Genomic DNA, 25,719 nt, shown 5'->3' on the forward strand with positions numbered 1-25,719 from the left:
GAGTCCCTTGGACTGCAAGGAGACCAAGCCAGTCAATCCTAAAGGAAATCCACCCTGAATATTTATTGCAAGGACTGATAGTAAAGCTCTAATACTTCAGCCACCTGATGCAAACAGCCAACTCACTGGAAAAGATCTTGACGCTGGGAAAGGTTGAAGGCAAAAGGAGAAGAGGGCGGCAGAGGATGAGATAGTTAGATAACATCACCGACTCAATGGACATGAATTTAAGCAAACTCTGGGATACAGTGAAAGATAGGGAAGCCTGGTGTGCTGCAGTCTGTGGGGTCACAAAGAATTGGACACTTAGCGGCTAAACAACAATAATAGTGATAATAATGTAAATATTGACTACTGATTTGGTCAAAATTGTGATATAACTCTATCAGGAGGATGAGGTAGGAGGAATGGGAAGGTAGGGATAGGGAGTATAAGACACATAAAATTTCAAATACTGTAGCAAAAAGAGAGTATGATATGTCTAATATTGGGCTGCCCTGGTGACTCAGATGGTAAAGAATCTGCATGCAACGCAGGAGATCTGGGTTCTCTCCCTGGGTGGGTAAGATACCCTGGAGAAGGGAATCGTTATGCACTCCAGTATTCTTGACTGGAGAATCCTATGGACAGAGGAGCATGGGGGCTACAGTCCAAGGGTCGCAAAGAGTTGGACATGATGGAGCGACTGACTCCATGGACTGCAGCACGCCAGGCTTCCCTGTCCTTCACTATCTCCCAGAGTTTGCTCAAATTCATGTCAAATACTTATAAATTAAGAAATAAAAGAAGAAATATATAATTTAGAAATATGAGAGGCTTCCCTGGTGGTCCAGTGGTTAAGAATCTGCCTTGCAATGCAGGGGACACTGGTTTGACCTCTGGTCTGGGAAGATCCCACATGCCAAGGAACAGCTAAGCCTGTGTACCACGACTACTGAAGCCCGTGAACCTAAAGCCTGTGCTCAACAGAGAAGCCACTGCAACAGGAAGTCCGCGCACCACAACTAGAGAAAGCCCTGCAGCAGCGAAGATCCAGCACAGCCAAAATAAAAAATCAATTATTAATTCATTGATAAAAAAGAAATATGAAGTAAATACCAGATTAAAAAGTTGAAATAATTGAAAGAGAAATAATTAGAGTGAACTGAGAACTGCTGATTTTTTATGTAAGAATTAAAATTATGGGATTTTTGACTAAGTTATATTACATTATTTTGATTTTAAAAAAGAGACTGCGGCCGCCGGCGGGCAGCTTGCCCACGGGCTCTGACCCCGGCTTGGCCGCAGTGCTGCTGGCTGTGCATGCCGCGCTGAGGCCGCTGGGCCCCGGCCTGGACGTGGAGGCCCAGCTGCGAAGGCTGCAGCTGAGTGCGGACCCTGAGCGACCAGGGCGCTTCCGGCTGGAGATGCTGGGCGCGGGCCCCGGGACGGTAGTTTGGAGTGGCCCTTGGAGTCAGTCTCATACACAGTCCGAGGCCCCTGCCAGCATGAGCTGCAGCCTCCACCGGGAGGGCCTGGGACTCTCAGCCTGCACTTCGCCAACCCTCAGGAAGCTCAGCGGTGGGCAGCCCTAGTCCGAGATGCTACCATGGCAGGACAGAATCGCAGTGACAGCTTGCCCCCAGTCCTAGGCCCAGAAACGCGCCCTGTCTCCCCACCCAGTTCCCTTGAAGTATCCACACCCAAGGCCCCACAACCCAAGGTAGATCGTCCTTGGAGCCCTGGAGACTTGATGGAGAAAGAAGAGCTGGCAGGGCGCCTGACCCGGGCTGTAGAGGGTCAGCCCAAGCAGCAGCCATGAGGGATGAGAAGGGAGAAGCCCAAGCAGCAGCCATCCTGGCACAGCATCGTGTGGCCCTCAGGGTCCAGCTCCAGGAGGCCTGCTTTCCTCCTGGCCCCATCAGGCTCCAGGTCACAGTTGAAGATGCTGTGTCCTCTGCCCATGTCTCACTGCAGGTTCACCCCCACTGACCATCAGGGCCCTCAGGAGCAGGTGTTCTCAGAGCTCCGCTTCCCACCAGCCGTGTGGCGCTGGGTCATCGGGAGGTGCCTGTGTGTCCCTGAACACAGCCTTGCTTTTTATGGGATCTGGCGGGACAGAGACCCTGCTTTCCTCTACCTGCTCTCAGCTCCTCTTGAAGCCCCAGGACACAGTCCTCAACGCCCCCAGAAGGTGGATGGGAAACTAGGCGGCCTGTTCTTGCAGTCATTGGGGCTGCCCCCAACCCCTCAGCCAGCCAACTCTAGCCTGCCCAGCCCCCTTCAGCCCAGCTGGCCCTGCCCTTCGTGCACCTTCATCAACGCCCCAGGCCACCCCGGCTGTGAGATATGCAGCACCCAGAGGCCCTGTGCTTGGGACCCCCTTCCCACAGCCTCCACCCAGCAGCTCCCAAAGGTCACGCGGAGAGAGGATGGCCCTTCCTTCCAGGCCCAAGGTCCCTGGACCCCCTCTTGAACCTCTCAGGGAACCTCTGCTGATTGCTCGCTGGGGTCATTAAAGACACTTCTGAGCTGAAAAAAATAAATAAATAAATAAAGAGACTGCATTTCTACCTTGGCCAGTCCTGAGTATTTCTCCTTAACTTCTTATACTGGTGGACACCTCCATCATTTTTCAAACCCACCCAACCCCCTTCCTACCCACTTCACCCCACCTTGTATACTTCATGGCAAGTTCCTTCCCACATTTCTTCTCGAGGAAGTAGAGATAATTTCCATGGTCCAGTAATTGCAGGTTCTCAAAATCAGTGCCAAGAAACTGCAGCAGCACTAAGGAAAGGAAGGAAGGCAGAAGATTAGAAAATAATAGGCCTTCCTCAGTTTTCCTGCCCACTCCCAAACCAAATTATTCATCATCCTCCTAATAGTTATTAGGAAGAAATAAGTCACATGTGTTTCCTGAGATATAGTATGTGTGTGATTGGAGGGTCAGCTTTGAGAAAGTGAAAGCGAAATCAAGAAATACAATTGGATTCTGCCTCTACTGCAGGGTGACTGTGGAATCATTCTTTGCTACTGGTTTAAAGAACCGATATTTTGAATATCAAGGGTTTTGTGGACTTCCCTGGTGGTATAGCAGATAAGAATACACCTGCCAATGCAGGGGACAGAGGTTTCATCCCTGGTCCAGGAAGATTCCACATGCCTTGGAGCAACTAAGCCTGTGGGTCTGTACTGTAGAGCCCACAGGCCACAACTGAAGCCTACATGCCTAGAGGCCGTGCTCTAAAACAAGAGAAGCCAAGGTAATGAGAAGCCTGTGCACTGCAATGAAGAGTGGTCCCGGCTTTCCACAACTAGAGAAAGCCCTTGCACAGCAACAAAGGCCCAATAAAAACTGTGTAATAGGTCTTTGATACAGCATTTTTCTTCCACTTCTACCTATGAGGAACTAGTTAAGCTGGATTTTTAAAAAAATTAATCAGTCTTTCATCCTGCCTTCCAACCCCACCTTACTCCAGCAAAGAATCAAAAAGTCCTTTGCTGAAAAGTGTAGCGCCTGAAACAGAAAATGTTCTGCCATGGTTTAATTTTCTCTTTATGGAGGTCACTGCCCTGCATCTACCACGACCAAGCCTACAGGGAGAATACCATCAGTGCTGGAGAAGAAACCAAAACCAGAAGAATGGGCAATGGGATGTGCTAAATATGTGACACATTAACTGATCAGGCTAAAATAATCCTATGGATTGACTTTGACCCTTATTTAGAATTTTTGGAACACCTAAACTATGCCAGGCCATAAGAAAACATGGCTCCTATCTTTGGGGAACTCAGTTTAGTAGGGAGGAACAAATAAACAGATATATGATTAACATTTATAATATAGATAAATATGTCCAATATGCTATTGAGATTACAAAGAAAGTGACAAATCTGCTTGTAGAAATCAGAGAAATCTTTACAAAGGAGGTGACTTTTTTTTTTAAGGATCAGAGATGTGCTAGTGGCAAGATTTTCAAACCATAAATTAGACGAATTTAGTCCTAGTTCTGTGAATTAAGCAAGCCTCCTGAGCTCTCTATATTGCAATATTCCTTTCTGCAAAAATATCTCCTTCTTCTTGAGATCAAAAAATCATCCTCCTCACTCAGGGGAACTGTCTGGTCAAGTTTCTGGTCTCAGAAATGCTTCCGTGTGGCCTAAGGATCTTGATTTTGTTGTTGTTGTTCAGTCTCTCAGTGGTGTCCAACTCTTTGAGACCCCATGGACTACAGCATGCCAGGCTTCCCTGTCTTTCACCACCTCCCAGAGTTTGCTCAAACTCATGTCATTGAGTTTGCCATCCAACCATCTCGTCCTCTGTCGTCCCCTTCTCCTCCTGCCTTCAATTTTTCCCAGCATCAGGGTCTTTTCTAGTAAGTCAGCTCTTTGCATCAGGTGGCCAAAGTATTGGAGCTTCAGCATGAGTCCTTCCAATGAATATCCAGGATTGATTTCCTTTAGGATTGACTGGTTTGATCTCCTTGCAGTCCAAGGGACTCCCAAGAGTCTTCTCCAGCACCACAGTTCAAAAGCATCATTTCAATTCTATACTACCTAGGTTTGTCATAGCTTTTCTTCCAAGGAGTAAGCCTCTTTTAATTTCATGGCTGCAGTCACCATCTGTAGTGATTCTGGAGCCCAAAAAAGTAGTCTGTCACTGTTTCCACTGTTTCCCCATCTATTTGCCATGAAGTGATGGGACCAGATACCATGATCCTAGTTTTCTGAATGTTGAATTTTAAGACAGCTTTTTCACTCACCTCTTTCACCTTCATCAAGAGGCTCTTTAGTTCCTCTTCGCTTTCTGCCATACGGTGGTATCATTTGCATATCTGAGGTTGTTGATGTTCCTCCCAGCAATCTTGATTCTGGCTTGTGCTTCATCCAGCCCGGAATTTCTCATGATGTACTCTGCCTATAAGATTAAATAACCAGGGTGACAATATACAGCCTTGCGTACTCCTTTCCCAATTTGGAACCAGTCCGTTGTTCCATGTCTGGTTCTAACTGTTGCTTCTTGACCTACATACAGGTTTCTCAGGAGGCAGGTAAGCTGATCTGATATTCCCATCTCTTTCAGAATTCTACAGTTTGTTGTGATCCACACACAGTAAAGACTTTAGCATAGTCAGTGAAGCAGAGGATCTCGATAGTACTTTAATTTATCCACTGGGGGGCAGGGCTGAGCCAACTGAATTACAGAATTGTGTAAGAAAGAACTTCTCAGAAAAGGGGAAGTCGGGTTAAGCACAAAATGTCCCAGCTCCCTCATGTTTATAAACTCAGTACAGTCCAACTGTCCCTCATAGGAAAACAAACCATCACCTCTCACCGCCTCACCACTCTTGCTCTATACGTAACTGGGCCATAGGCTTTGAGGAAGAGGGACTGGTTATGTTCAAGTGTACCAGAAGGAACTGAGATTAGGTTTCTTATTGTTGATAAGAAACAATACTAGGTTCTGAATTAGTGGCATATTCTATTGCACAGACATATCCCAATCTATCAATTCAATTTATATTTAATAACACATTTCTCTATGAAATGTACTCTTCTAGATGCTATGAAGAATAAAAATATTTAAAAGGACACAGATCCTGCTCTCTAGGAATTCATTCCATAGGAGAGAAAAGAAACTTTACATGTAAGTTCCATATGAGAAATATAAAAAAAATGTGGAATGGAGTATTCAAAGAGAATGGAATTCTATTTGGCTATAAAGTGAGAAATAAGGGGATTTGGGAATCAGGAGAGGTTTCATAGAGGAAAAGTTATTTGGCTGTCTACTGAAAAGTGGATAGGATTTTAAAAAGTAGAGATGGGGAGGAAAGTCAGGCATTCCAGGTAGAGAGAAAAGTATAAGCAAATGCAGAGAAAGATATATTAGGGGAACACGGTGTACTCAGGTTTGGCTGAGGAGTAGGGTACATTTCTGAGGAAATAGTGGGAAATGAGACTGGAAAGTTTAGTTGAGGTCACTTTGTGAAGGCTTCAAGTAGATTGAAGTATTTTAATCTGATTCAGTAAGCAGAGGGTTTGGGAGCATCAAAGAACAGATAGGAACTCAACTGTGTAAGATTAATGTAGTTGAGGTTTATGATTACAGCAGAAAGATCAGTTTAAAACTATCAAAAATAATTTATGCAAAAGTATTAATAACAAGGATATGAATCAGAGGGATGGCAGGAGAGTAAGAAATAACAGCTTCTAGGAAAACACTGGAATGATGGCCTCTTCAGAATTTGGCAATTGACTGAATGTGAGGAATGTCAGAAAGGAAGGAATTGAAGAGTTTCTAGATTTTATGCCTTGATATCTAGGGGAACATATAATGGTCCCATTAAAAGAAACAAGGGTAAGAAGTGAGTTTGAGCACAGGGAGAAGATTATGAATTCCATACTAGACAAGTTGAGTTTGCGATGCCAACTAGAACTTTCAAGACAGGCTAGAGGTTTCCATGAGTGATGTACAGATGGAAAAACTGAACAGCAAAGCCTGAAGACAGAAAAGGAGAGAGCCAAGCAGAAAAACTTTCAGCGGGGCAGAGAAAAAAGGAATTTCTGACAAGGGAGAAAAGGATAAAGTCCAAAAGAACATTTAAATTTACAAAGATGGCAGTTTTCAAATTATATATAAGTCAAGGGGAATATGACCTAAAAAATCACTCTGGTTTCCTCTGGAAACTTAAAGAAAACCATTTCAGTGACAGCAGAAGCCAGGCTACAAAGGGACAAGTTTAGCCAACAGAGAAAGCTGGTAGAAGTTATTCTCTTAAGAAATTTGACAGTAAATGAAAGAAAACATATGGGTGATAGCATGAAAAGGGAAAAAAGTCTTTTATATCATAAGGCTACCTTAAGAAATATCTTAAAGGAGTCTGCAGTGGTTTTGAACAAATTAATTCACCTCCTCTCTCCATCTTTCCCTGAAGTTGGACAACTCTCAGATCTCCATTCCTTCCTCAACATAGTAGAAAAATAGAGACACCAATAAACATAAAATATGGACTTCAAGATGAGATGATTTCTTCTTTTTAATGGCTGTTCTGGGTCTTCTAAACTGCTGGGGCTTATCTTTAGATGAGGCAAGCTGGAGCTACTTGCTAGTTGCAGTGCTCAGACTTCTCAATGGAGTGGCTTCCTTTGCTGCAGAACACAGGCTTCCGTAGTTGCAGCTCCTGGGCTCTAGCGCCCAGGCTCAATAGTGGCCCACAGGCTTAGCTGCTGCAAAGCTTCTCAGATCAAGGGTCGAACCCGTGTCTACAGCATTGGCAGGCTGATTCTTTACCACTGAACCACCAGGGAAGCCCCAAGATGAGTGTTTTTTAAATCGAGGTATGTTTGATATACAACCTTATATTAGTTTCAAGTGTACAATCTAATGATTGACATTTAGATATGTTGCAAAATGATTGCCACAATAAGCCTAGTTAACATCTGCCACCATATATAATTACAGGATTTTTTTCTTGTGATGAGAACTTTTAAGATCTACTCTCTTAGCAACTTTCACATAGGCAATATAGTATTATTAACTATAGTCACCATGCTGTGCATTACATCTCTATGACATTTATTTTTTAACTGTTAAGTTTATACCTTTTGACTCCCTTCACCCACTTCATCTACTCCCTACCCCAGGCAACCAGCAATCTGTTCAGATGAAGTGTCTTTTTGTTTTTGTTTTTTTTAATAATTAAAGCTAAACTGAGAAACAAGAACCTTCAGAAAACAAACTAGAGACAAGACTCTAGATTAAGTACTAAGAATCCTCAGTTTAAACTGAGTGGAGAGTGGCTCCACCAGTTACTAGCTATACGTCCTAGAGCAAGTCTACTTAACTAAAATAAGGAAGTACCTCTCTTTAAAAAAATATGACTGCTGGAGTCCCCTTTAACTTTAATATTTTATGAGTCTTATCCTAAACCCTTTACAGTTAAGATCAAACAAGAAACCATGTGTTAAAGCACTGAGAAGCAGGACAACACATTAGAAAGAGTACCTAGTTTATTTATTTATTTTGGCCACACCACACTCAAGGCATCTTAGTCCCTGACCAGAGTCTAAACGCACACCCCCTGCAGTGGAAGCAGGGAGACGTAATGGCTGGGCTGCCAGGGAAGTCCCCAAGAGTATCTACTTTAGATCAGACAGACCTGGGTTCAAGATTTTGCTCTACTTACAGAATCAGTGACTGCAGGGAAATTACTTAACCCTCTGAGCCTAACTTAACTCTGAGTCACAGAGTTATTGTGAGAATTAAATGAAATAATCTAACCTTAAATCCTTCTAGAACAAGGTGACAGATGAACCTATAAATAAAATATCACTGAGATAATTATGTCAAGGACCTGGTCCATTACAGGTGCTCAGTGACTTGGAGGAATAGCCAAAGTTGATCAGCCTCAAATGCCACACTCTCTTTTAAACCTTTATTTGTCTCTAAATTAATATTCCCTAGAGGAAAATGGGAAAGATAAAAGGGAAATTTTCAGAATGAAATGAACGTAGTGATTAAAAGGCGGGCTATTAGGAAACTTGAGTCTTTGGAGTCTTAAATGTTTATCAGAACATAAAGAAAAGAGAAACGCAATCAGCTCCTTCTATCTGATCGGAACTGAGCATAGAGGGCACTTCTCTCACTAGAAGCTTTGGCTTTGCTCAACCACCGCCTGTAAAGCAAACAACAATCATCCCTTGGTTTCCTATTGAAACTGGGATTGAAGAGGGTGGGGAAGGAACAGGTAAAGATGATCTAATCTGCAAAACTCTTGGATTTAGTCCTCCTTTGCTGTTCCTTACTGGACCTGCTGTTTTCCTCCCTTGCATGCCACAAATGTTTGTACTCTGTTTTCAGGACAGAAGTTTGTAAGATTTTTTCTTCTTTGGCACAGGAACTGAGAAAAAGAATCAGAAGGCACGTTTTTATCAGAATACCAGGTTATAAGGTGAAAGGTTGTAAACAACTCTGTCCAGGACAACTCCATTTCAGAACATGTCTTGGCTACAGGCCTGGTAGGCAGCAGCTGCCAAAGTGAAATCGTTTTCTGGCATTTAAGGGAACCCAGGCACAAAAGAGCGCAAACAAGTGGTCTGCACTAAGTTTTGCAAACCGGGAAAGAAAGAAGAAACTGGAGCCCAAGAGAGGGACTTAAAGCAAAAGAAAATGGTATTAAGATTAAAAAAAAAAAAGCAAGTCAGTACTCCATAGCTGTGCCCAAGTAAATATTGGCATTCCCCTTTCTCTAAGATGTTCCAAATATATACCACCCTGGTCTGTCACACTCACCTCTCCTCCCTGCCCCTCAACATTTATGCAGTTACACATCACACACTGATTAATAATATTGTCATTATGTATGTACTTATTTGTCAACATTTTGGTATTTCAGATTTACGTACACTTCCGCATCTATCAACCTAAAAATTCTCTCAGAAGCTACGATTAAACATTTTCAAATTACTTTAGTGAGAGTCTCGCCTTCCCTGCTCTACCTACTTCAACCAATATTGTTGACCAACTAAAAACAACTCAGGCCTCATTGGTTAACTTTCTTAAACAGGGTGCCGCCTCAAACCCACACACCCTAAGGATCAACTTGTTCCCCTTTTTGTTCTGGGGGTTGGTCCTGTGGGTGTGTGTTTTCCAGTAGTCTTGATGCCTGATTCTTAAGCTTGCTTAATAGTGCAGTTGGGTTGTAACTTGTTAGCCTTAGGGTGTCAACCCAGTTAGGGTGTGCAAACAACAAGAAGGATCCTTCACAGCAACGAATAACCATCTTCTTGCTAAGAGAGTAGGATCTCTATATATTCTAATGCTTCTTGTTTACTTCCCCATCTCAATCTTGGGAACACTGTCTTCCTCTTTCTAGCACAAGAAATGAGGTAATAATCTCCTGATTCTCCAACCCATGGGAGGGAGGAACTCAGGAATCAAAGAAAAGGGAGAATTCCTGTATCTGTGCATACAAGTCTTTCTTATTGCATCTATGAAAAATTTCTCAGGAGTCAGCTCCTAAGGCACCTCACGGCCAGCTAGGGAAAAACCCATCTGACAGAGAGCCAAATAACACAGGATGAAGAGTCAGGGTTTCTTTTAGCTTGAACATACAGTGTGCTAAAGATCCTTCTGTCTTTTCTTCCCTTTCTTACCTATTTCTAAACAGTCTAGAGGGAAAAACTTTTCAAAGACTGCAGAATGGTTCCTTCTAACAGAAATACGGCCCTCTTTCCCCGACACTTTCTCTGTGACAAATGATAACTTTCCTGCTTTTAACTAACTTGAAGGCTGTGAGGAGTGTGAGCAGCAGATTTAGAGGTGTACCTTTGATTTAGTAAGTTGGAAAGGGGAGGAAGATGAGAGAGTTAAAATAACTCAGGGAAAAGATGACTAGAGTGAAGCATCTTTTTTTTTTTTTTAATTACTTTCCTGGAGAAGCAGGGAGTGAGTGAGATAATCAGAGCCCAAAGAACACACTTTAACGAAGAGGTAATGAGGTAACTGGGAGAACATAAATAAAGTGTTCCCTAACTCTGCAGATCAGGGACTGAAGAGATGACGGGATAAGCGGCAGGATGTGGACACGCCCGTACTGTACCGGTCCAGAGAACAGAGAGAACCGAGTGGAGGACGCAGGGGCAGAGGCACACAGACCAGAGCCCCCAGCCTCCAGCCCAAGGGGCTAGAAAGGGTGGTGGGTGGCCAGTCAGTCCCACACATTCGCTTTGCTGGGACCACTGGAGAGGTTAAAAATTTGTGACAAGTTCTCTTTTCCTTCCCACACAGCCGGGATTTTTTATGGGGGGAACGGGAAGGAGCAGGGGGTTATTTGTTGATTTTTAAGAGCGATGGGGGGGGGGGGGGGGGGCAAGAGAAGGACAAAGGGGATCTTCCTGAACAGTAACGACTGAACTCCCTGTCCTCCGCCCCATCCTAAAGTATTCTTGGAGCTCTGGGATTATTTTTCACACGACTTGCGATTTGTGAGCCGGGAATAAACAGTCGCCTCTAAATTAATTACACTGGCTGAAGCACGAAATTCCATCATAAGCACATTTTCTTTTTACCTCAAAATATAGCTCCCACTCCAAAAGCATCCGCACCCGCCCTTCGAAGACCACTGGCCTCGGCTAAATTTTGGAGTCAGCGAAGCATTCCTTCCTTGGACACAGGGGAAGCCGCCCTATAGCCCCTCCGCCCCCTCCTCCCAGCCCCGCAGCGATGCACAACAACCATTTTCCCCGCCAGGAGCACACTGTGTCCACGCGCTGCTGCGACCTCGCTGATTGGTGGGGCTCCTGGTAAACAAGGAGCGGGCAGCCAATGGGAGAGCTGTGCACGAGGGCAGCACGAGCCTCCAGGCCAGCGCTCGCGTGGACCTGCCTGCCGGGCTACTATATAAAGCAGTTTCCGGCTCTCAGTTGCAAACTAGCCTTTCGTCTTCTGCGGTGGAGCTCGTGAAGCCTTCTCGCTGAGATCTGGAGCTTTCCTCCAGCTGTTAGAGGGAAAACAAAGAAAAGAAAGCTTATTTTTCTCTTGCAATCTCTTGATATAATTCGCGGCTTACATTTTTGGGTGGACGTGTTTTCGAAAATTTAGTAGAGAAGTGAAAAGTGAAAAAGTTTTAACTTAACAGCAAAGGATCCTTTGAGAGTTTTGTTTTGTCCTCATTTTTAACTCTTAAGCAAACCCAGCCCAACATGGTGATGTTCAAGAAGATCAAGTCTTTCGAGGTGGTCTTTAACGACCCGGAAAAGGTGTACGGCAGTGGGGAGAAGGTGGCTGGCCGGGTGATAGTGGAAGTGTGTGAAGTCACTCGAGTCAAAGCTGTCAGGATCCTGGCTTGCGGAGTGGCCAAAGTCCTGTGGATGCAGGGATCCCAGCAGTGCAAGCAGACGTTGGACTACCTACGCTACGAAGACACGCTTCTCCTGGAGGACCAACCAGCTGGTGAGTGACCCAACTGTTTGCTGGAGGGTGAAAGCGGATTCAAGAAGAGAATTGATACGGATAAAGCCCACACTGTAGATCCTAAGTTGCTTGGGTTGTGAGGTTTGAATTTTGTGTGGCTTCCTTATCTTTTTTAGTTTTAACTTGCAAACTCCCCCCCACCCCAAAAAAAGGGTGATTTGTGCAACTTCTCAGGGTGCTGTGTTCTGCGGGTGATCCTGAGGGATGTTGACTTAGCTATTGAAAGATTTTTATGTCTTCATAATTGCTTGTTCTTTGCATGCTTCTTGTTTGAGATGATAATAGGTTGAGCCTTTCAGCACTGCAGGGCTTTGCAACTTTTTGCTCAGCGAATGCATCAGAATCTCATTTAAGAACATAAGGGGTTCTGCAATAACTCTTGCATGCTGCCCAAAAATTCCTTATCGCACAGATGCGTTTTAAGTGTAACAAGAAACCTAGAAACTACTCCTTTTTCTCTCCCTTCAGGTGAGAGTGAGATGGTGATCATGAGACCTGGAAACAAATATGAATACAAGTTCGGCTTTGAACTTCCTCAGGGGTAGGTTATGAACTAAATGCATCTGTGATCTTATCTGTCTGTAAAAATCTTCCCCACTTTAGATCAGTTACTCTTCTTGGAGAGCATTTTTAAATTGTTTGCTTTTTCTTGATAAAGGCCTCTGGGAACATCTTTCAAAGGAAAATACGGGTGTGTGGACTACTGGGTGAAGGCTTTTCTTGATCGCCCCAGCCAGCCAACTCAAGAGACAAAGAAGAACTTTGAAGTGATGGATCTAGTGGATGTCAATACTCCTGATTTACTGGTGAGATTCATTTTAAGAGTCTGTTCTTCTGGGTTTCAGAGATAAATAGTCAGGTTTTTAGGGCATTAAAGTGAAGCCCGTCAGGGAATCAAGTCCTTAAGTCATCAAGGTGGGAGGGAAAACTACCTACTTTAAGCAGTGGAAAGAGAAGCAGAGAAAGGATCTCTAGAGATTCTCAAAACGCCTTTTTCCACTTCATTCTACATAGGAACCTGTGTCAGCTAAAAAGGAGAAGAAAGTTTCCTGCATGTTCATACCTGATGGGCGGGTGTCTGTCTCTGCACGAATTGACAGAAAAGGATTCTGTGAAGGTAAAAATCTAGTGCTTTAAAATGGGAGACTTAAAACAGGAACTGTGGGGTTTGGGAGTAAGGGCAGGAGGCAGGGACAGATTAAAAGTCATGGACTGCACTGAGCATTAGTTTTCATCTTTCTCATTGCCAGGTGATGAGATTAACATCCATGCTGATTTTGAGAATACATGTTCCCGTATCGTGATCCCCAAAGCTGCCATTGTAGCCCGCCACACTTACCTTGCCAATGGCCAAACCAAGGTGCTGACGCAGAAGTTGTCATCAGTCAGAGGCAATCATATTATTTCTGGAACCTGTGCATCATGGCGTGGCAAGAGCCTTCGGGTGCAGAAGATCAGGCCTTCTATCTTGGGCTGCAATATCCTGCGAGTTGAATACTCCTTACTGGTGAGTGGGTGGATGGGGTTGGAGAGAGAAATTGTTCACTCGTCAAAATGATAGTGGTGTTTCTCCAGATTTCTAGCCTGACAAACTGATGTCTTCCTTTCTAGATCTACGTTAGCGTCCCTGGCTCCAAGAAAGTCATTCTTGACCTGCCTCTGGTTATTGGCAGCAGGTCAGGCCTCAGCAGCCGGACGTCCAGCATGGCCAGCCAGACCAGCTCTGAGATGAGTTGGGTAGACCTGAACATCCCAGATACCCCAGAAGGTGAGCCAGACACCTAATATCATTTTTTCCCCTCTGGCCTGGGTGGGTTTGTAAAATTGTGATGGTTAGGCTTTTCTTGGCTGGGCTTCTTATCTCCATGCTTTATCTCTCTAGCTCCTCCTTGCTATATGGATAGCATTGCTGAAGATCACCGGTTGGAGAGCCCCACTACTCCTCTGCTAGATGACACAGATGGTTCTCAAGACAGCCCTATTTTTATGTATGCTCCAGAGTTCAGGTTCATGCCACCACCTACTTATTCTGAGGTAAGAATTGTCATTTACCACTACATTTGTGCTAAGCCTTTTATAGGAAGTTAACTTCTTGGGATTGCCAGACTGGATTGTTGTTTTTTTCCTTACCCAAACTAAAACACTCGTTTTCTTTTCTTCCTCCCAGGTTGATCCCTGCATCCTGAACAACAATGTGCAGTGAGCGTGCGGAAGAAAAGAAGCAGTTGTACCTACCTGTTTCTTTTTAGCTCTCTTCCTGGACTCTTTAATTTTTTAGAGACTCAACAGTCTCCACAGTGGGGTACAGGTCCACCCCAGCCTCTGACTCTCCAGTGTAGGAGGTGATCTGCAGGCAATCTCCTGGGCCTTAAAGGGTGCGCACTCATCCTCAGCCAGCGAGATGATGTGATAGAGTTTTTTGCTAGATGGGTTTAAAAACACATTAGAAAAAAAATTAAGGCCCATCCCATTTTCTTGAATCTCTTTGAAAATTGAGGCATTTTCAGTAATTTTGAGTAAGGGGTAGAAATGGCATCCTGGAATGGTGTTCCCACGGTTGAATGGAGGGGATTATATAATAGATATTGTTATAACAATAGATCTTGAACCTCTGCCATGTGGAGGAGAGCCCATTTAGAAAACTAAGAAAGTGAAAAGAAAAAATGGTCATGGCCAAAACTTTGGGAAAAGGATGTTCTTAAAACCATTGTTCCCCATTGTTTGTACACTTACAGAAAAAAAAGAAAAGCCCTCCGGAATTGACTGGGTTTGGACTTTGGAGCAAGCTTCCCCTGTGAATTAAAGGGGAGGAACTCTTAAGTTTCTTTGTTTAGAAAGTAGTTTTAATCAGTCATAAAGCAGTAGTAATTGTGCCCCACCAGAGGTCTTAAAAGCCATTTTTAGAGCCTATTGCACTGTGCACTGTGTTCTCCTGTTGGCAAACATTTTTATGTGGGAGAATGTTTTTTTTTTTTTTTTTTCATGTGACTCCTTGGAATTGATTCTGAGGCGATGTCCTTAGCACTTTAGTTTGTGTCAAATTTGGGGTTTTTTCCTTTCTCAGATGGAAGTTAAAACTGGTCTACTATGTCTCTAGGGGTAAGCACAATGACAGGGAAAAAAAAGTGTTAACTGCTTTTGAGACTTTGTCCAGTGTTCGGAATTCTGCAGTTCTGACACTGATTACGTGAGAAGGGTTGCTGCTATCAGCCTTGCCCACTGTGACTTCTCCAAACCCAAGGAGAAACCCTAGATAAAATGCCCCAACACTGTGATCAGGGCATCCAGATGTTGCCATGAGAAATCAGAAGGCAGATCTTCACAGAAGCCCCAAGGGCTCACTTCCTGCCTAGTGTTAGGAGACAGGGTTGTTGACAGCCCCTGTCTCAACTGCAGTCTGTAGCACTTGGTCAGTCACTCTTCGCCTTAGCACTTTGTTCACTGTCCTGTGTCAGAGCTCTGAGCTCTATCTACCCTTTTCTGAAAAAAGTATGTGGGCTGAAGGTGGTTTCATTTTTTGTTTTTTAATTGTATATCTTTTTGTATGAGAAAAACTATATTTTGTACTTAACCAGATATATTTTTCACCCCAGGTGGGGGTATTCTTTGTAAAAAAAAAAATAAAATTAAAATAAAGTTTTTTTTAATGGCAAAAAAATGTTTCTCTTCTTGTCTGTGAGATAATATTGAAGTTATTAGAAAGAAAATGTGCCTAAAGGAGTTTTCCCCCTTACTTCACAACTCAGATTGTTGAAAACCCTATAGAGGAACCATTTCTTATTGATCCTAAGAACTATAGTCAGCATGGGGGTTAGGAGGGTCAGGAGGGAAGGAATTTGAGCTACGTTGTCTTTTGTCCAATTCACTGAAGAACTTCAGTGAATAGTGGGGTCTTTTGGTGGTCTAAGCTAGTTTTCTACATCTTTAATCATTACTAAATTTCTTCAACTTAGGAGTATATAAGGCTTTTTTTTGCTTGTTTAATGAGCTCCTGAAATACAGAGAAATGAATTTTGTAAGGGCATTTGGGAGGAAAGTGTTACGGTACCTTGTATTTCTTATTTTGGTTTCATCATAGTTTCTTGCCAGTAAAAACGTTTATATGTAGGAAGACAAGATAATACAGGACTAAAGGATTTTTACAGTTAAGCATATCAAGTTTTTTGAAGACAGCTACCATTTTCTTTTTTAATTGCTGCAGCTCCTAGAACAATTCCTATCCAGGCACATGATCATAACTCAGTAAATGTTTGCTGAACATTCAAATCCACCTTCATCCTTACAGTATACTTTACAGTTCCTGTTACTTCTTTGTAGAGTAATAACAGATTGATACCACAACTCCACCTCTAATTGAAATGATTATTATTCCTAAAGGAGTGACTTGCAGTGATAAAACCCCGAGATGGCAGAGGTTAACATACTTACTGATTTCTGTTTCATTTAAACTTCTGCAGACAAATCTAGTCTTAGCCTTTATTGGGAGAGGGGGGTTGGCTTTTCTGTGGATCTCCACATAGTAATTCCCAACTTCAGACTCCTGAAAGTTCATTAAAAATGAAAGGGTTAGTTCAGTTGTGTCTGACTCTTTACAATCCCACGGCTGTAGCCCACCAGGGTCCTCTGTCTGGAATTCTACAGGCAAGAATATTGGAGTGGGTAGCCCTTCCTGACCCAGGGATCAAACCTGGGTCTCTGCATTGCAGGCAGATTCTTTACCATCTGAGCCAACAGCGTTGATAAAATCAATGTAAATTGAACAGAAAGTGGGATTGAAAAGATTCTTTTCCAGTTCAGTCTTTATGTCTAGCTTTCATTCTCAGTAGCTCTTTTGCGCCTCCTGTTTTTTCTTTATCAATGCATCAGGGTCTAGCTCTGTTGCCATGGTGACTGTAACCTTCACTCTCACCTTTGCCTCCTCCATTTCTTACCTATTCACGAATTTAGGGCCTCCTCCCTCTTTCAAATCTATGACCAGATTTGAAACCAGGTCAAAGTTGATGGAAAAGTTTTTCTGGAGCTTGTTTTCCAGGGACTGGAGGGGTGGGGCAAGGACAAGAGCTGGCCAGAGGGCAGGACAAAGAGAAGGGGAGACCATGGAGCACACAACTCTGGTTGTGTACACAGCCTGGCTACTGGAGTGTGATACAAGAAGGGGATGGAGGGGGTAGATAACTTACAGCCAAGGTCTCATAGAGACTTGAGCCTTGAAGGGCCAGAACATATGCACCCCCTCCCGATAGCAGGAGCCTAATAGCTCAAATCCAGTACAGTCCAACAGAACTTCTGTAATGATGGAAAGGTGGTACATTTGCACTAATACAGTAGGCACTGTTCACAGGTGACAAGTGAGCTCTGAAATGTGTGGCTGCTTTTACTGACAAACTGAATTTTTATTTTTGTTTTAAATTTAGTTAGCTCCATGTGACTAGTGACTGTTGAACAGCACAGAAAAATCTGAGGAAGGAAGTAGGCAGCTAAAGCTGTTCACCCAGAGGAAATACATCCCTCCCTTAAAGCACAAAAGTCTCTGCTGGACTTTCTTTTGACTTTGATACACAACTCCTACCTCACCTCAGGACATCTACATATGGGCCCACTTAAGTAGTCTTCCTTGGGTCCTAGCCCAGCTGTTTCTCCATTTAAGTGGGTCGATATTTTGGGTCTTCCTTTCCCATACTCTTCTCATATGTCTATTAATTTTTAAGGAACTATAACCTACACATAGACCCATTAAAGGAGATCCAGTTCTTAGTACCATTTATTCATTAGGTCTAATGTGGTATAGGAAGATCCAAAAGAAGACAGAAAGAAAACTATCTAAAGAGAGAAAATAGCTAGAGAAAGTAAAATTAATAAGAAAATAACTGATACTTCTACAATCAGGATCCTGGACCACCTTGATAACTTTGAACAGACTGGAAAAAACAAAGATATAATTTGGGAGAGAAAAGTATGGAGAAGATCTGCCCAAGCACCTGGTCAATTAAAAAAAAAAAAAAAAAATCACATAAGAGCTAAAGGTTATGAACTGGGCTGAAGAAGTGACTTTTGACCAGTTTTTTCACTACTATATAGACGTTTTCCTAGAATTCCTTCCATGGACTATCTCTAGGTGACAGAATGCGTAAGATGAATAAGGAAAATGTTTTGCCAACCCTCCAGTGGCCCAGCCCTTGTCTCAAGCATCCTGAACTCAGTAGTTCTAGAGTGGAAAAAAAAACAAAGCAACTTTTGTCCCAGTCTCTGTTCTGTCCCTATATCCACTTCCATTTCCTAAGCTGAAAAACTCCCTCTCAAAGATAGCTACAAATCCAGGGCTGTGGTCCTGGCCCAATAGGTGAGTCTATAGCCTAGAAGAAGTTCAAGATCAGCCTTCTTATACTATTAAGGAGAAATAGTATAGTGTGGTAATTAAGCACATGTACCCTGGAGTCAAGCTATCTAAATTCAAATCCTACTTCCACCACTTAACAAACTGTATGACCTTGCAATTTGTTTAACCTGTGCTACAGTTTATCTGTAAAATGGAAAATAATACTACTACCTACCTTAGAAGATTGCTGTAATGATTTAAAAAATCTGCGGGAAGTGTTTCAACAATGGCAAACAAGTGCTTTTTTAAAATTTTAAATATTTATTTATTTTTGGCTGTGCTGGATCTTCATTCTTCTCATGGGCTTTCTCTAATTAACGAGAGCAGGGCCTACTCTCTAGCTCTGGTGCACGGGCTTCTCATTGTGGTGGTTTCTCTTGTTGCAGAGCATGAGCTCTAGGCGCACGGGCTTCCATAGTTTCAGCTTGTGGGCTCTAGAGTTTGGGTTCAATGGTTGTGGCAAACGGGCTTAGTTGTCCTAAGGAAGATGTGGGATCTTCCTATACCAGAGATCGAACCTATGTCCCCTGCATTGGCAGGTGGATTCCTATCCACTGTGCCACCAGGAAAGTCTGGAAACAAGTGCTTATTATCTAAAATATTGCAAAGGCATATTCACCACCACCACCTTGATTAGCTCAGTCCCAGGTATGTCCCCAGAACTGTCTTCCTCTGACCTGTCATAAATAACACCACTCTCTGCTCCTCTGAATTCCCTTCCCGTGTTGGGGGAACAAAGGAGTCTGAGAAGAGGTCAGGGTACAGAAGCTGACTCCACCTTAGTTAATTTTGTGGTGGGAGAGAGGTGGCCTGTTAATGGGACTCCCGACCACTGGGCCAGGACAGGCCCTCTGCACACTCCCATGGTATAGTTCTTTCACACTCCTGCATGCTTCACAGGCCTCTGGAGTTACTCCACCTTCTGGAAATTAGTTAATTGAGCTCTCAACTTTTCAGTACTGTGGGGTTGCCAGAGTTGGACACAACTCAGTAACTAAACAACAGCAATCTTTTCAGTACACAATTTCAGGGGAAAGATTCCCACTTGAAGTGATAAACTGAGAAACAGAGAGTGATGGATATACAATGTGACACTACGAAGAACTGGTGACTCCTCATTTGAAGGCATTGCATCTCATTTGATTTACTTCCCTAAGGTAAATGCATGACTGAGTAGCACAAAAACCAGTGGAGGTGAGCTCCACTGATGAAGCCCAATTTAGCCAATTTAGGCTATTCCTGTCTTGTCTTGACCCTTCCCTTGGTGTGACCCTGCTGTGCCCCTAGGGAGCCTGTTGTGTATGGAGAAAAGAATGGACAGGCTCTGAAGGCTGGAGTTTTTCTGACTACCAGTTGGTTGGTCATCTTCAGGTAATAAAGTGATGGGAGAAGGAAGAGGAGAGGCAGAACATGGGGATGTAATTGTGAAACCCACAGGCTTTGAGTCCTGAGATGTCACTCAGGGTCCATTCTTATTCCTTGCTGAGTGATGGAGCTGCTGATCATCTCTCCAAGTCAATCAAACAGTCAGTAAACAGGTTCTTGGAAATGTCTGGCTGGGTACCCAGCTCAGATATTTTTAACCTCTTGGATAGATGGACAGAGGAAGGATTTCAGTTGCTGGGAGGAGAGGTGGTGTTCATGACTGTGAGAACTGTGTTTTCCTTGTATGGTTCTGTGGCTAAAGAACCCTCCCTCTCCAGTCCACCTGTCTATATTCCAACTTCCTCCTTCGCCTATCCAGGCTCACAGTTTCCTTCTTTCCTTCGTCTCCTGTTCTCCCATTTCTCTGTTTCATCCTTCGTGCTTGCCTCTTCCAACTCTGAGGAATCTTTGATTTCTGTTTCAGATTCCAATATGTTTTCAGCTCCATATCCCTGAAGAACAGGGGAAAGGTGGTTGGGTGGTGACCAACGGCTCCTTTGCTTTGCTGGAGAAAATGTTGCCTGCCACTGGTACCCAAAGGCTTCTCTTTAGTTATACTTCCTGAACTGTCCTGTAGGAGAGCTCCATTCTCTCCTGCAGCCTCATGAACCTTACTGCCCCCAGCTCTTGGGAAGAGAATTGGAGGTCTTGGAAGGCCAGGTTTGGGCCACACATACCTTTGGAAAGTAGAAGAAATGTTGGTAGAGGTCAGAGGCAGCAAACCATGGGCCCATGGGTGGAATCAGCTTGCAGGTAGTTAGACATTTCTACAGTTTTTTCTTAAATATCAATATTTGAATTGGTTGTAAACATTTCAAATACCCGGGAGGAGGGCATGGCAACCCACTCCAGTATTCTTGCCTGGAGAATCCCCAGGGACAGAGGAGCCTGGCGGGCTACAGTTCATGGGGTCACAAAGAGACGGGACACAACTGAGTGACTAAGTACAGCACAAACACTAAACAATCAGATGTCAGTAAAACCCACTGTCTAGCTCCCCCTAGAAAGTAACCATCTTTGGTAACACTGAGCCCACACTCCTTGGTGGCATCAACCCGCTGGAGCTAAGAGTTAAGCAGACTCACATTTATCAGTTCTCGCCATCCCCTACTGCATTCCACTCACCTGCTTCACTTCTTTATACCCTTGTCTGGTGTTAAGGTTTGTCTTAGGTTGTTACCTCTGGTCTAAGCAGAGCTTCCCTAGTATTTCCTCTGCAGGACCCCTAAGATTACGGAGACTGAATTCCCCCCCCCCCCCCCAGGGTTCCAGAACCATCCAAAGTAACCTGTCACAAGCCAGAAATGTCTTTGAAGTATCTGTTTTATATTTAAAAACTACAAGTTTTGATTTACACGGCAGAATATATTTGTGTAGTTTTCATATAAGAATAGTGTATCTTCCCCTACCAAATCTTAAAAGTAAAATTGACATTCTGGAAGATGTGCCATGTGTAGTCTGCGGCTCCAAATATATTCACCATATCACCCATTGGTAAACTAATTTCAGTAGCACGATGCTAAAGACATGAGGCAAAAAGAGACATGGAAAGAAAGATGTGGCTAGAGAGGCAGAAGAGGAAAGGAATCTGAAAGACAATGAGTTGGAGGGACAAGCTTGCTTTCTGGCTCTTAGCCACCCCTCCTGACCTAGCCCAGCCCAGCTCCTGAGAAGTTTGTAGACACCCCTGATAGCTCTGGACAGGTGTTAGAGTGGTGGCTCAGGGTGAAAAGCTAGTGTCAAAACAGGGGCCAAGTATGGGAGAGGTGAAGGGCCAAGACCAGCCAAGTATGGTCATACAGGAATCATTGTCCAGGGGCCAAGGAAGAGGCTTGCAGACAGGAAGCGGAGGGCTGAGAAAAGGACTAGTCAGCATCTGTCCTTGCTCTCACTGAGCCCATCTTTGTTTCACATCCTCTTACCACCCCTGCCCAAGAAAAAATGAGGCAAAGAGTTACCTTGACCTCCTTAGAAGTAGGAATTTCTTCTCTAGTATGTCTGTTTCTCTGGCCACAGAAGAATATAAGGAGGATGAGCACTGGGACTCCTTTCCCCATCTACATGGGATGTCATCTATTCTTTCCAAGATAGGAAATACCCCAGATCTGTGTCCCTGACTCAGCTTAAGTTTGTTTCCTCCACTCCTTTGGTGGCAAAGACAGGTCTAACCTCCCTCCTGTTCTAGCACTATGAATGCTGTTGTGGTGGTGGTTTAGTCATTAAGTCGTGTCCACCTCTTTGCGAAACCATGGACTATAGTCCACTGGGCTCCTCTGTCCATGGGATTTCCCATGTAAGAACACTGGAGTGGGTTGCCATTTCCTTCTCCAGGGGATCTTCTAGACCCAGGGATTGAACCCATGTCTCCTGTGTTGGCAGACAGATTCTGTACTTCTGAGCCACCAAGGAAGTCCACTATTAATGCCACCCTGAGTGTAACAGAGAATGTTAGAGACACAATTGGATATTTCTCCTTGTACATTTTATACTAAGGGAAATGGAATTACAGGGTGGAGAAGATTCAAGGAGAGGCAGGGGTCCAAGTTTTGGGAACCCCCAGTCCGCAGCTGAGAATCCCAGGAGGAGGAGAAGTTTGAGAATGGAGAACAGTCCCAGAGTCAGAGGTCGTTGGGGCACACCACCCCCTGCATTGGTCAGGACTGGGTTGACGAATCCCTGGATTCCTTTCCCAAAAGTCTTGGTGCCCCGGCTGCTCACACTTAGCCTCTCAGGTCCTACAGTTAGGGTTGGATCACTCTCTTTCCACTGACTCCCATTAGAGTTGCAGAGGCAACCTCCTTTCCCTCCAGAATACAAAATGGCAAATTAAGTCCTGTTGGGGATAAGGCAAAGCCCTTTTTGAGGTGATTCTAGGAAACTAGAACTTATTTCCAGCTTTCTAGTCCCAAATGATCTTGGGGAAAAAGTAAGTCTCAGTAGGGGAAAGGTCAGTGAAGAAGAGGTCACCACTGTTCTGGCTGTATTAGCTAAGGGAGCTATTTCTGTTTAGCTCATTTCTCCTCTTTATCCTCTGGCCAGACATGCTATGTGAGAGGGATAGAGGAGATCTGCCCCATAGGCCCCTTCCTCAGTCAGAAATTCCCTAGGAGCCTCCTTGAGTCCTGGCTTGGTAGTTGTGACCTTGAACTCTTCTTCCTTGCTAGTTAATGGAATTGCTGATCCTCTGGCTACTTGGGCTGAAGCAGTTTCTTGGAAAGGACTGCTAGATGCCTCAGATATCTTTAGCATGTCCAGCTGAAAATGAGGTGGGGAAACCCAGCGGATGGAATGAGTTCAGCAAAAGTTGGACACATCTTCACCTTTGTTCTCAGGACCATTTGGATTCTTGCAGCGGATCAACAACGACTTGAAAGATTCTTTGTGGATGTCTAAATTCTGCTTTCACACATGAAGAATTTGAGACTCGTAGACTGGATATGACTTCCCCAAGGGCACAAAGCTATGAAATGGTGAGACTAGGACCACAAATCAGTGCTTTGCCCAGTTGAAATGGCAGCTTCCCCCTTGGCTTAGTTCTTAAACTAGCCTACGCCTACAAGTCACCCTTCCTTCCTTTCAAAGTTCAACAGCAATAAAAATGAATTGAGGGGACTTCCCTGGCGGGCCAGTGGTTAAGACTTCTCCTTCCAATGTAGGGGCGGGAGTGGGGGCTGGATTTGATCCCTGATTGGGGAGCTAAGATCTCAGATGCCTGGTGGCCAAAAAATAAAACAGAAGCTATATTGTAACAAATTCAATAAAGACTTTTAAAAAATGGTCCATATTTTTAAAAATCTTTAAAAAATGAATTGAGGAAAATACGTGTCCTTTTCTCAACCATGGGTGTTCTGGGCATCCAATATTTGACCCTCTAATTTTCTTCAGTTTCCACTCCCTATCTTCTAAACTGCATGTTGCATCTCCCACTTAGCACTCCTTCAAATCACTTGAGTTCCTGAGCCCAAACCTGCAGACCCCAATCTCAAGCTTCCAGCCCAAGGCGGGAGGGGAACAATAGGCTATGGCACATAGGGTAGGGAAGGATACGATTCTTGCCCTGGGACCAGAGCATCCTAGGTCATGGGCATGGTAACAATCTGTTCAGCACTAGCAAACACGTAATACAGGGCTGAGCAAGAACAGTGTGGGGCCTCTCTAAGTGTTTGTAAGCAGTGTCTTGACCTCAGCCCTTAGTACTAGCATGACTAGTACCCCATGGGTACTAGCAGTACCCATGCCATGTACTGAGCCCTAGGCTTCAGCTTCAGCCTGCCCAACAGAGCCTATGGAAAGCAGGGGAAAGGTCAATGGAAACAGTCTAGCTCATTCCTGGAACTGTTCCGGAATCTGGGGAAGCTGCTGGGTCCCTTGTCTCTGGCTTTGTTCAGCAAGGTCACCTGCCAGGAAGGACAGAAGGCCAGATAGAAAACAGTCCAAGAATGGACTGATCTCTCTTGACACTTGGTCCCTGAGGCAGTACAACAGATTCCCCAGAGGCCACTCTAACCTTTATCCTTTCCCCTATTTCATGGGAAGACGATGTACGTGTAAAGAGGCAGGCAGAGGTGTGTGTTCAGTCTCTTATCTAGAATTCTTCTTTGTTCCCACTCTTTTTTTTAAGTACACACGCTGGCATTAGGTGGGATTAAGAGGCCAGCTGTGCCCCCTACAGACACAGATCTAGTTAACCAGGTAAGGTCTGGTGTGTGTGTATGTGCAGCTGAGTTAGACAAAAGGAGATTTTTTCCAGGGTCTTTTATTTTTGTTTCTTGCTGATTTCTTCCTAGCCACAATCATAGGCTATATCTATGGAAAACCCCTGAGACAGGTCCCTTGGCCCCTCCCTCCAACACACTCACACAATACCTCAGAGAACTAGAAAAGGAAACACATCAATCATCACAAATTGCTCAATAACTCTGGAATGTTCTGTCTCTATTTCAGTTTCCTTCTCTGTTCTCCTGGCTGCTTCTTCCTATCACACTGACTACCTAACACTTAACTACCACACCCAAACTTGGCTTTTAAGGTGCCTTCCCTCAATGGACTCACAGCCCCTGTTCCTTCTTCACAATGGGGTCAAAAATATCTAACAGTAGATTGCCAGTCTCTATCACTCAATGCCGCAGGGAATTCAATCTGCCTGCCTAAATATGGCTGGGGACTTTCTTGAAGTTTCTCCCGCCTCCCATCTTTATGGCTTTCAAATGTTTAGTAAGGTCGCTATGACAGCATCCACAGCTCTCTGTGGCTGCCTCCTTATCCAGTCCCTATTCTGGACACGCAGCTCGCCCGTGACTGTTGCATGTCAAGTGGCTGGAACCAATCAGTACGGCCAAGGCTTCCTCAGAAGCCAATCAGAGCCTAGGGAAGTGATCTCACCCAACGGGAGGACTGTGTGGGCGAGAAAGCACCTCCTAGAGCTGAGTGTCCCTAAGTCACTCCCTTCCTCCGCACCCTCCTTATTTCCTGTAAAGCAGTACTGCCTACCCCATCCCCCTCCACACCAAGGGAGTGAGAGAAAGGCTAATTCCACAGAAGAGAAACTGCAACTCAGCCACACAGCAGCTTCTGCAAGTGGAGAATTAAGATATTCAGTGGGCTCCCTCTTCACAACACACCCTTCAAAGTGAGGTTCCCAGGGCCTGGAAGAGGGTGAGTGAGTGTGCTAAAGAACAATCAGCACCTCCTCCCTCCCCACACCTGGTTTTCTTGACTCCACAAAAATAGCTGTAATCATTCCTTGTAAACAAGGACAAGATCAAGGTCAAGTGTGGGAACATGAGAGCCTGTGTCCCATGAACACATGTGAACAGAGACAATCAAGTCCCCATTGCCTGAGGACCAGAAGCTCAGAAGCCAGCTGGTCTTCAGGGCATGGGCTGTCTACAGCTCACTCCGTGGAGCCCTGCAAATGAGTTCCTGAATGTTCCTTGGCAGAGCTAGGTTGGGAGTAGGTGTC

General features: G+C 44.3%; 1 protein-coding gene, 1 long non-coding RNA gene and 1 pseudogene across 4 annotated transcripts in view; 2 read left to right on the plus strand and 1 right to left on the minus strand.

Moving 5' to 3' along the window:
- LOC133040798 (uncharacterized) overlaps positions 1-11,369 on the minus strand; it is a 31,134-nt gene extending 19,765 nt beyond the window's left edge. For 2 of the 3 annotated variants that reach the window (XR_009689037.1, XR_009689038.1), the window contains exons 1-3: positions 11,053-11,369; positions 4,746-4,900; positions 2,655-2,769 (exon numbers count right to left, since the gene is read on the minus strand). This is a non-coding gene — a long non-coding RNA (uncharacterized LOC133040798). The remainder of the gene's footprint in view (positions 1-2,654; positions 2,770-4,745; positions 4,901-11,052) is intronic. The other variant, XR_009689036.1, reaches the window with a different exon arrangement.
- On the plus strand, positions 1,021-2,494 carry LOC133040796 (sharpin-like; annotated as a pseudogene).
- Positions 11,370-11,416: 47 nt separating the features above from the next.
- Positions 11,417-14,937, plus strand: TXNIP (thioredoxin interacting protein). Its single transcript, XM_061120957.1, has 8 exons — positions 11,417-11,935; positions 12,425-12,497; positions 12,615-12,762; positions 12,971-13,073; positions 13,207-13,463; positions 13,568-13,724; positions 13,839-13,990; positions 14,124-14,937. The coding sequence occupies exons 1-8, from the start codon at positions 11,686-11,688 to the stop codon at positions 14,157-14,159; spliced, it is 1,176 nt and encodes a 391-aa protein (XP_060976940.1). The 5' UTR covers positions 11,417-11,685; the 3' UTR covers positions 14,160-14,937.
- The last annotated feature ends 10,782 nt before the right edge of the window (positions 14,938-25,719 follow it).

The sequence above is a fragment of the Dama dama genome, chromosome 20 (assembly GCF_033118175.1).
Source record: "Dama dama isolate Ldn47 chromosome 20, ASM3311817v1, whole genome shotgun sequence".
In the NCBI taxonomy this organism is placed as follows: domain Eukaryota; kingdom Metazoa; phylum Chordata; class Mammalia; order Artiodactyla; family Cervidae; genus Dama; species Dama dama.